An 11661-nucleotide genomic window follows, 5' to 3' on the forward strand; every position below is an offset into this window, starting at 1 on the left:
CTTTTCTCAATCCTAGGTTGTTTGATTCCCTCCTCCTTTGCCTGCTCCCTCCCTGTATTCCAAATGCCTTTGTGGTGCCGTAGTACTGGCATGCAGAGTGGCTAGTTTTCTGGACCCCTCTTGCCTGCTGCCTCTGCAGCCTGGTGAAACAACCCATGAACAACCGAAGGTCTGGGGTTTGTACACAGTGGCAACCATAGTTTAAACAATGAGTTCACAACCCAAAAACGAATGATCGGTTCTCTTTCTGGGTTGTTAATGGTTAACAAACCACAGTTTGTAAGCATGGCCACATTTATATATCACAACAACTCAGAAATCAAGAATCCATACCATGGAATAAATTATATGTGAACCAGGCCAATACCTTATCCATCGACCGAAAAATTGACTGAAAAATAAGGTCACCAACATTCGTCACAGTCCATGCCCCCCACCAAACTGCAACTACCTTTAAAATTGACATCTTTCAAACCCTGCACATTGCTTTGTCCATCCCTGTATGCAAAACAAACATATCTATGTATTTGAGTATTAAGCCGCACATAACTATAGGTATGTTTACAGATTCAAGTTTTGTACTTAGTGGCTTCTTTTACGTTTTAACACAAGCCCTCAGGGCAGAATCTGAAATAAGGACAACAACTTATCTAAGAAACTGAGGACAGTGGAATCAATAATATCTCCCGGCCCATTTACCAAAGGCCTAGTTAATCAATTTTCATTTGAACTTAAAACATTACAAATTTTTAATAAACTTAAAACCCTAGAAAACACTTTTAAATGGTACCAATATCAGTACAACTAAAAATATTTAATTTCACAAAACATAGAGGGGTGTGTTCCAAAACACTGCATCAAGTTGCACTTGACACTGTTATAATCATACCTCCCCTTAAGATTTTCAAGTTCTCGATGATGAAGCATACTTCTCATGTGCTCATCCATCTCCTAAAAGAAGAAAAAATTATATAAGCCATAAATAGCTAGAAAGCAGAGCATAATGTAATTAAGTAGTCCACATCTATGTATCAGTTTCCCCCTGTGCTAGATGATGGACTCCTGCCCAATAGATCTTTTCTGTCCCTTTCTTCCATGGCTTAAATTACCCGCAAGGGGCTCTTCCTGTCATCAGAATGCCAAGCCACTTTTGTTGAAAAGGTGGTATTCCATGGAGTAGAAACAACACTTTTTAATATATAAGCTAAGAAGGGAGTTTTGGTTTTATACTGTTCATAAGGCATGTGTACACATTTTCTGCTACATAGCAAATGAACTGTATACATTACATTTCTATGTAAGTGCAATATTCCACTTCTCTTATGTTTCAATTGAAGAAGACCACTCTTTTCTGTCTTATGTGTGGTCATGAAAAGGCTTGTATATGTCCATCCATTTTTCCTCTCTAACTTGCTTTATACAGTATAGCTGCATCTAAGTCTTCCTCTAGCTCTTCTTCCCTCCATTTTCCCTTCAATTTTATCCTGGACTATAATTGGACCCCATTTCTTAAAATGTGTAAAAATACAGCCACATTAAAATACTTCTGAGTAATCACAAAATGCACAATGTTACAGATGACAGGGCAATGAATGATGTTAAAATTTATATTATACTCCAATAATTATAGTATGTATTCTGGACAGAAAGTGTGGCTAGACTACGTAGCAGTTCTGAGAACCCTGACTACTCAAGGGGAGGTATCAGTTCTAACTGAAGAGAAAATAGTTATTAAGAGACCTCCCTGTCTTTTCATTCTCAAAATTCCTTGGTGGCTAAGAACTTGACCTGCCCTATACAAATGCATTTCATATAATTCTGTTTCTGCTCTCATGTCCTGCTTGGTGAAGAACTTCTAAGGTGCCCTTTTTAATTTACTTTTTCTATCCAAGGATACACACCCAAGCACAAGTTGTATGCACGGCTCACCAAGTGTGAAGGAAGAATAACACATAATTTTAAAAATTAAGGCTCCCCCACACACACAATTTTCCACGTTTTTCTTCTTCTTTCTTTTGAAGACAGACACATGCCTGATTTTATATATACCCATGGCCTTCATATATGATGGTCCAGTTTGCAACCCAGGGCTTTTGGAAAAACAGACCCTTTAAAAAAATATATAACTGCTTTTAAAAAACAATGGGCAGTATCCAACACTGCCTGCACGCCAGCGGGGCCCACAGCTAGTGCAACGGGAAGTTAAGGCTTCCTAAAACCTCGGAAACTAGCCAAAATACTTGTTTCTAGAATGGGGCAGATCAGCAGAGGTCACAGAAAGGAGCTCTGCTGACCTGTCCTGTTCTGGAAACTAACGTTTTAGCTTATTTCCAAGGCTGCTTTAGATCAGTCCTATGAGCACAACAGAATGAGTGGGGCCAAGCGGGCTGTGCTGGACACTGGTCAATATTTTCTTGGGGTGGTCTTGAAATGTTAGTTTACCTTTTTTGAACTGTATATGATGTGGCACAATATACATTTTCGTTCTCGGACCATAGTGAATACTTCGTAAAGAGCTTATCCTACCCCTACAAAGGAAAACAATCATTAACATTTCATCAAATGTCTAGCTTTTCCAGCTACAGATAATGAAGACAGAATCATACCACACACCCATTTTATTTCCATTCTCTCTTCACATCTTCAACTTAGCTATAACCTATTTTTATAGCCGCCTAAGTACTATATATATTTAATCAGGCACGAAGTAAAGATTCTAAGCAGCAATGAAAGCACACCAGGTTCTGTTCTGATCCAAATAGATAAATACAAATAAGTCCGATACATTTTATTTAGTCTCACTAGATATTCATACTAATGGATATGCCAATAATGCACAAACAATTATGAATTTCACGAAGCAGCAATGAAAGCAGCAGCCATGTTTATCTGATAAAAGGGGAAAACTGTCAGAGTGGCAGCATAGGGCTTTGCAAGGTAGGATGCAGATCTTGCAACACAGAGGTTAAGAGCCACACTTTCCTGATCTGTCTTTAGCTCTTGCTGGGGCATCTTAGGTCAATCACCACCCACTATCTGTAATGTGGGAATAATAATACTGGCCTAATGTACAAGCTTATTTTTAAGAACTACTGAGACAATGGGTGGGATGTGTCAGCAATAGTACTTATATAGTGCTTTTCCTAAGCGGTGCTAAAACAAGAAGTCCTACTGGGCTGAGCAAAAGCTCTGGGCCTTGTGTTGCCTACCACCAATTGGGAGTAGCTGACCCTATATTCTGCTGCAGTGTGATAGAACAGCTTTCCCTAACCTGGTGCCCTCCAGTTGTTTTGGACCACAACTTCCAGAATTCTTGAGCACTGGCCATGCAGGCTAGGGCTGATGGGAGTTGTAGTTCAAGCCATCTGGAGGGCACCAGGTTGAGGAAGGCTGTGATAGAGGACAGAATCAGGTGCTTGACTCTGAGAACAAGGGGAACCTTGATCGCTTGTGCTTGGATCTGTTCCCATCCTCCAGCCATAAAGGTAGCAATAATCAGTGCTCACATAATGCACTGCCCCTATCTTACAGAGGTTTGTCCTACAACTACAAGTGACAAAATGTGGGATTGAGGAAAGCTGACCATTTCCTTAGCAAATCTAGTACCACCACCATTTAAAATATAGCACTTATTGCCTGCTATTCTTTATATTCTGGAATATCTATTGACAGATTGAAGAAGATGAATAATTTAAATACAAAATACACTTAATGTGGGATACAAAACCCATTCAGTAGCTAATATGTTAATAGACTCACTACAGAATCTGCCATTATTGAAATGCATCCATATACGTGCTTTTACATCTCTTACACACATCAGCATTTTCATATGCTTACTGACAGTTACACACAGGAACTGCTGAAGGACTAAGTGATAGGATGGGACATTCCTTAAATATAAAACACAGATCTATGTACTGAAGTCTGAGGCCTGCAGCTCTTATGAAGAGATTAAATATCCATCAACAAACTACCCAATTAAATTCTGCCCACACGCACACACTTTTCACTGGGCAGAAGTTACTGGGAAATGTCTCCTAACCAGAAAATGTTTTAAGCACATATTCAGAGAAGAGCTCCATAGCTACAGCATAACCATCATGATTCCAAGAAGAATGCTGTTCAAGATCATTGCAGTCAAGCGGCAAGACTATAAGCATCCCTTTAAACTTCTGAAGATTATTTTAATGTGAAGAGGAACATGCAAGTATTTTTAAAAGCAGAGGTGCTAATCCTTATACGGAATACTGTGGATTTCCTTGTGGGCCATGATCTGTTCTATGTTCCCAATAGTCTATGCCAGCATTGCTTTGTAGTTAATGAATTAATGCTCTTCATATGTTTAGGATATTGCTTAAAATTGGCCTAGCATTTCTGGAATTCACTAGATAGCAGGGAAGTAAAGTGCTTAAACCGGACAAGAAGGTCACTGGAGTAGGCCTGGCTTTTAGCATCAGTTAGCATGCTACACTGAAGTGACTTTTTCTAAGCAGATCTAAAATTACACCTGCTTTGGCAAATTTGAATATGAGAGTAACTATGCATGACCACAAGTAGAGTTTAAGGCTTCCATCAAGTGCCCAATCAACTGCAGCCACTTATGAGAGAGGGCTAAAAATACTGCTTGTATTCAGCAGCTATTGGCTGTCGCTATGAAGGCCAAGAAGCAAGTTTCTTTTTGCACTGGGACTGCTCAGACTGCAGTCAAAGAGGCTACAGGCTCTAGAATAAAGGTCCCCAAGCTCTCGCCTAGCCAGCCTTTCACAACAGAGAAAAATACTGTGCATCTCCAAGTGTAACCATGAAAATACAACAAAGCTTCACTAGAGGCACTCACTTTCCCCTCTCTGGGGGACAGATAAAATAAGTGGAAGGAACAGAGGACACATGAGCCTATAACATTCTGCCACCAAGGGAAGGGGACCAGGGGAGTGAGATTCCCCGCCGCCCCCACCAGCAAGAGATAGGCACCACTGGTCTTGACGCAAACAGGGGGGACGTGTCTCATCGGGCCACCACCAAAGCACTTACTGGAAGGCAAAAGACTGACTCTTAAGACTCCCAATCCAATAAAGAACAAAAATATACACAGGGTCGGGGTCTCAGTTGATTCCCTCTTCTTCTCCCTTAGGTGCTCTACTAGAGAATGTAAGTGGCTGAGGTACCCTTGTTCTGCTTGAGAGGCAGATGTCCCTGTCCAGCCCATTTACCTGGCAGCTGTGACTTCCCGCCAGGAACTGATGGGGTGGGAAGACCAAGAGCCGATTAGGCCACTGGAGCAGCATGGATGGGCTGCTCCAGCGCCCAACCAGAGGATGGGCTGGTTCAGAAGAGGGCAAAGACAAGTGGCAAAGAGGAAGGCTGGTGCCAGAAGCCCAAGAGGGGGCTTTCCCCTAAGGGGAGGGGGCAGAAAGGTATCATTCCCCTAAAGTGGAAAGAAAAAAAGAGATCCTAACCCCAAAGCTGGTGACCAGACTATGGTACAAGCAGTTAAGTGAGCACACAGGCACCTCCAGTAGAGCCTGTCATAAATACTTCCTTGCTGTGCTTCCCTCCTGCACATATCTCCACTGAAATACTTTGAAGGTCAACTTAAATGAGGATTCAGATGACCCCCGTCATGTTTTAAAAGCATGCATGAGGGGGTGAGTGTGAGAAAGGACCCTATTTATGTATTTTCATTACACATGTAAAGATCCTTCTCATGCCCACCTGCCAGAGCTATGCATGCACACGGTCTTGCGTCCTCCTCAACACAAGCGATGTTACTCTGAACATCCATCTAGTTCAGGGGTGGGGAACCTCAAGCCCAGGGGCCAAATCTGGCCCTCCTGGGTTCCCCAGATGCCATGCCCCTTTGCCCTGGCCACACCCCCTTCCCCCCAACCACCAATCATTTGGTGATTTCCAGGCTTTGGTGGAGTTATCCTCCCATTCTAAAGGTTGAAATTCCTCTGCTAAGGCTTAGTTACAGGGAGTGAGATCTTTAAGCTGGTATTTTTTGTATTTGGGGCCCTACCCCATTTTGCCTTCAGCTCTGCCCACCACTGGAATGAAGCCCACGAGAGCTTCTCTGAAGCTGAATTCAGCTCTTGAGCTGAAAGACATTCCTCACCCCTCTTGCGCAAAGTGCACTCTGTGACGACATTTGCTTTGACGACTCAAGCAATTGTTTAAAGAAAATACTCAATTACATTTTTATTTCTCTTTACTGTTACATGTAAATCTGTGTTAAGACATTTTCTAAGTGTACAACTAAGGCAAAGGATTTTTTTTTGTTTTTATTTCATTTCTATACCTCCCAATAGTCAAAGTTCTCTGGGTAGTCCACCTAAGAGCTATACTAGACATGCTGCCAAAGACTTTGGTAACAGCAGGAACTCCCAGTATTGCTGTACACAAGTAGAATATTTATATATACACACACTCTCTCTAATCAATGTTATTTGTTTCGGATGTCTCCATATTGAATGAATTGTTTATGTTCTTACATTTATAGACCACCCCATTCTTAATTCTTGACGCAGTGAACAAGTTACAGAAAAGGGGAGATGTGGAAAATGGTACTTTCTGGAAAGGCCATTTTATGAATGAAAACACTGTAAGATGCAGTGGGCCATAATGTCTGCTTATGTAGCACCGCACAAAACCAATATCAACACACCTCATGGGACCCTGCCCCCCATGTACAGAACTGCAAAGGCCATCTGTTCCTCCTCAGTCCACAGGGCAGTGCCAAGCCAGGAGCCAGCAAGATGGTCTGGAGAGGTCCATCCACCATTGCCACCTCCTCCACAGACTTGTAAAGCTGCTCCAAAAGAGAATCATGTCGCGCCACAGGAAGCACTCCCATCCACTCAATCAACCAGAGACCCCAAAAATCCTATCTGTGTTTGCATGCTGAGAAGAGTAGTCTTGTTTCTCAAAGAAACAAGTTTGGCTGCACCACAGAGACAGGAAGTATTCCTATTTTTCAAGGCAAGGTTGTCCAGAAATGGTATCTTGCCAAGTACCCTCCTTCCAATTGTTGGGTTCCCAGTTCCTGAGCCCACCTAAGTGCTAACTGGAGGTTGCAGAAGCTACCTAACAGGAAGAAGTGCTTTGTTTGATATTCTGCTGTACTGTGGTGCTCTGGGAAGCACTTTCCAACCTGATCTGGAACTGGGCTCAGTAGATGTTTTCTTGCAGGAAGGCCACATTCCATTAGCATCCAGAGGAGGATGCGGTCATCCCCATTTCCTTCCATAGAGGCACAAAGATGAAAAGGGATAGGGGAAGCATTTGCTTTAGGTACAAAACAGTTGAAAGGCCTACTGTTTTGCAAGGAAGCAAGCTAACAAGTGAACTTTGAAGAAAAGGAAAGAGCCCAACTTCAAAACTGATGACAGAGGAGATACAACTTTTGTCCCAGAACTGGAGCTTGGCTGGGCTGAAGGAATGAGATCACTGAAGGTCCCGCCTGTGAGATAGCTAGTGTTAGCTACTCCCTAGAATCGGGCAGAGAGTAAGCAAGAGAGAGTACACAAGAATAGCCTAGAACATTATCTTTAGAGGGGAAAAGTTGCATTTCCAGAAACTGTTCACTTCCAGTCGATTTTGGAAAAAGTTGCATTTCCAGAAACTTTTTGGAGTTTCTGAGATAAGAGGACACCATTACTAGTCTTCAAATATTTGAATGAGTTACTCCTAAGCAATCTTTAATGCAAATGTGTTGAAGTGGAAGCTTGTGGAAGTGTTTAATATTGCTGCTTGTCATGCTAGTTAACTTTAGTAGGCATTCCAAAGAGCTGGCTGGCAAAGCAAACTAACAGCAGTCCCTCAAAGTGTTGCCTTCACAAACCTCAGTGGCAATAGGCTGCAAGCTATCCTCTCACCTGATACACGTTCCTCCAGAGCACAAAACAGAAGCACTGATGACATGGAAAAACCTGCACTGCTGCTGGCCGTTCTGTATCTATGCTGCAAGTATGGGATTTTCCATCCTCTTGGCTGTCAAGACAAGGAAATGCTCCTAAAGGAAAAGAGTTCTACAGTAGAGAGTACCAAGCTAAAAGCAACACACAGTGATGAAGGAAATAAGAAGACCTATCCTGACTTTAGCTGAGAATGCATTCCCTTAAGGCATAATCACCAATGAAGTAATTGGACTTATACTCAATAGTGCCTAATGTAATATATGTAGTAAGAACTTGTATTTAGCAAAGACACACATATTACTTAGGCTCACTCAAATTATAATGTGAAAGAGCTTCATCAGAAGATACGTAATACGAAAGCTTACCAACTCTTTGGAAAGGTTATTAGTACCTCTCGCTCAAAGGAGTTTGCATTGTGTTCTTGTATAAAGGCAAGCAATTGTTTTGCTAGGATGTGTGCTTTTTCCTTTACAATACTAGAACTAATATAAAATATTTAAGTAATTGCATTACTTTTAAACATAGAAGCAAATTTATTGTTGCACTGGAGAATATGGACATGGTAATTGGAGCGGTGAGGGCCACCACCTGCGTATTCAACCCTTGCCGTTCTTGGCTCATTAAATCAGCCAAGGTAGGACTGATGCCATGGCTAGGGGAAGTGATAAATGCCTCTTTGCAGGAGGGGGTTGACCCCTCTTGATTAAAAATAATAGTAATAAAACCTTTATTAAAGAAACCTTCCCTTGACCCAAGAGATCTGTCTAACTATAGGCCAGTCTCAAATGCCTCATTCTTGGCTAAGGTGATTGAGAACCTGGTGGTGTTGCAACTCCAGATGCATCTTGATGAAACTGCCTATCTGGATCCATTTCAATCAGGCATTCTCCTGATATATTGGAATTTGGTCACCTTGATGGATGACTTACATTGGGAACTGGAGGGAGGGAGCGTGACCCTATTAATTCTCTTGGACCTCTCGGTTGCTTTCAATACCATTGACCATGGTATCCTTCTGGACCATCCTTTGGGGTAACGCTTTGCAGTGGTTCTGGTCCTTTCTGTTGGGCCATGTCCAGAAGGTGGTGCTGGGGGATTACTGTTCGACACCATGGCTGCTGGCCTGTGGTGTCCCACTGGGTTCTATCTTGTCCCCCATGTTATTTAATATTTACATGAAATCGTTGGAGGAGGTCATTCGGAGCTTTGGAGTGAGGTGCCACCAATATGCTGATGACACCCAGCTCTATTGTTCTTTGACACCTAACACCAAGGAAGCAGTAGAACCCTTGAATGTTGCCTGGGCTCGATAATGGGCTGAATGAAGGTGAACAGGCTGAGGTTAAACTCACACAAAACAAAGGTGTTGTTGGCCAGTAGAAAGCCTGACTCAGGGATTGGGATTCAACCTGTCCTGGAAGGGTGGCACTCCCCCTGAAGGATCAGGTCTGTAGCTTGATCCTGTGCTATCCCTGGATCTTCAGGTGGCAGCAGTGGAAAGAAGTGCATTTGTACAATTATTGATGCTTCCTGAATCAGTCTGACTTGGCAACAAATATCTATGCCTTGGTTACATCACATTTAGACTGTTACAATGCACTATACATGGGGCTACACCTGAAGAGTGTCCGGAAGCAACCACTGATGCAAAATGCAGCAGCTAGGTTGCTAATCACTGCATGGTATCAGGACCATATTACACCTGTCCTGAAAGACCTGCGCTGGTTGCCAGTTCAAGTTGTTGATTTTAACCTTTAAAGCCCTAAACAGCTTAGGACCTGGCTAAGGGGCCACCTGTCTCACTATGAACTTGCCTGGGTATTAAGATCTGTAGGAGGTGCCCTTCTGAGGGTGCCATAACCTGCAGAAGCCTGTTTGTTGGGCACTTGTGAAAGGGCTTTCTCCTATTTCCCCCCCTCCAAACTATGGAATGTGCTCCCTCAAGAACTATGATTGGACTCCACTTTCTTGGCCTTTAGAAAGCATCTATCTTTCAATTTAGCCTTTTAAAATACATGGTTTCAATGCTTTTAATATTGTTTTTATTCTTTTAGATTGTTGTACACCACCTTAATGGCTTTTTAGCAGACAAAGCAGTATATAAATATTAATAAATATAAGTTGAATTTTATGATATCACAATACCTCAATGATTGCATCTTAATTTACAATTATTAATTACATATTTAAAAAGAACTAGCTAAATATTCATTAAGCTGTATTGAGGGGTAGTATTCTGGTTTGTTGTCTGTGGATTGCACTTGCTTAAATTACCTACTCTCTATAGGAAAAATCTTGAAAGGCTTGCAAATTACACTTGGCTAGCGTATCTCTCTTTTGGACTGCGATCCAACAAAATGTAGCAAAAATCCATCCATATGCAAGTATGGGAAGAACTGAGCACACAACAGAAGATTTATCTGAAGTTTTAAATGCACTGCAAAAGAGACATCTAGCTTTACTGTTTGCATTTTAAAATAGGAGGAGGTTGCCTCTTCAGCATTCTCCATTACTATTCTCATATTTATCTTAGGGACTACTCAAAATGCCCCAAGGTCCCTAGAGCACAGTTTAGGAACTATTGACACATGATGCATACAGATTTGTTTGTCACAGCACATTATCAGACAGCAGTCCAAATACATGCATTAATCTGTCTTGTTCTTCTTACTTTGGGATACTCCTAATTACAACTCACTGTTGCCTGCACACTGCACAGAAGCTGTGGAAAGTGATAATAGAGGAATATTTACCGGTTCTGTGTTCTCGGAGAGCTTGCAAGAGAAAATGAAAGTTTTAGACTGGGCGTTAGCTCTAAAGTTGGACAATTTTTGTTACTTCTATGATGTTTTTTGTTTCAGAACGACAAAGTAAGGACAAAATAACCACAAAAGACAGTTCACACTGTGCTCCAGTGTTACATGCTCGGGCAGGCTTACAAACCACTTGAAAGATGGTTCCCTCCCTGACCCATCCGCACAGATGATTGACTTTCAACCCTTGCCCAAGGAAGACTTTACCCCACACACATACTATTAACCCAGAGTCCTCCAGATCAGACGACAGATGTGCCAGTACTTAAATCTCAGCGTCCACCCCACGCGCTGAAATGAAGGGGACCATCCGTCCACCTCTCAGTACTCACAGGTCGTGCCCTCCTCACCCCGCTGCGCGGAACAAGCCCATCGCCCAGCAAGATGGACCGGCCAGGCCCCGCCACCGGTCCCACCCCCCCCACCCGCCCGGAGACTTAGGGAAGCCGACCCCAAAGAGAACCGCGCCACAACACGGGAAGCGGCTCCATGGGCTCAACCAATCAGAGAACCCAATCCTATCTGCGCTTGCATTCTGGGAGTAGTAGTTTTGTATCTCACAGAAACGGGTTTGGCAGTGTCATAGCGATAGGGAACGACTCCGATCACAGCCATGGTCCGAGGAAGGCAAGAAGCGGTGCGGTTTGAGAACTGTAGTTTGGGTAACTCTGGCCGTAGCGCTGCGTAATGCAGGGCAGTAAGTCCCACTGAACTCAGTGGAAGTTACTTCTGAGTAAACATCCATAGGCGCAGGTCGCAAGGTTTCAGTCTAATGCAGGTTTACAATGGAATACTATACATGTCTACTCAGAAGTAAGCCCTTTGAGTTCAGTGGGAGTTAGTCCTGTACACACCAAGGGTGGGAGTAAGCGGCCACTGAACACAGTGGAATGTAGGGCCAAAACAGACATTACTTTAAATCAGTATCT

The 11661-nt window shown here is 42.7% G+C and overlaps 1 protein-coding gene across 3 annotated transcripts in view; it reads right to left on the reverse strand.

Annotated features, from left to right (window-relative positions):
- The window catches only part of ZNF106 (zinc finger protein 106), a 55416-nt gene extending 44203 nt beyond the window's left edge, over positions 1-11213 (reverse strand). The window contains exons 1-4 of one of the 3 annotated variants that reach the window (XM_084846644.1): positions 11065-11186; positions 7878-7992; positions 2443-2528; positions 890-951 (exon numbers count right to left, since the gene is read on the reverse strand). In XM_084846644.1, coding sequence (XP_084702770.1) covers positions 890-951; positions 2443-2496 — 116 coding nt within the window. In that variant the 5' untranslated portion in view covers positions 2497-2528; positions 7878-7992; positions 11065-11186. Of the gene's footprint in view, positions 1-889; positions 952-2442; positions 2529-7877; positions 7993-10672; positions 10694-11064 lie in introns of all 3 variants that reach the window. The other 2 variants (XM_084846652.1, XM_084846635.1) reach the window with 2 other exon arrangements.
- Positions 11214-11661: the final 448 nt, after the last annotated feature.

The sequence above is a fragment of the Heloderma suspectum genome, chromosome 1, assembly GCF_057233095.1.
Source record: "Heloderma suspectum isolate Gila_16-S chromosome 1, 16-S_ref, whole genome shotgun sequence".
Lineage (NCBI taxonomy): Eukaryota > Metazoa > Chordata > Lepidosauria > Squamata > Helodermatidae > Heloderma > Heloderma suspectum.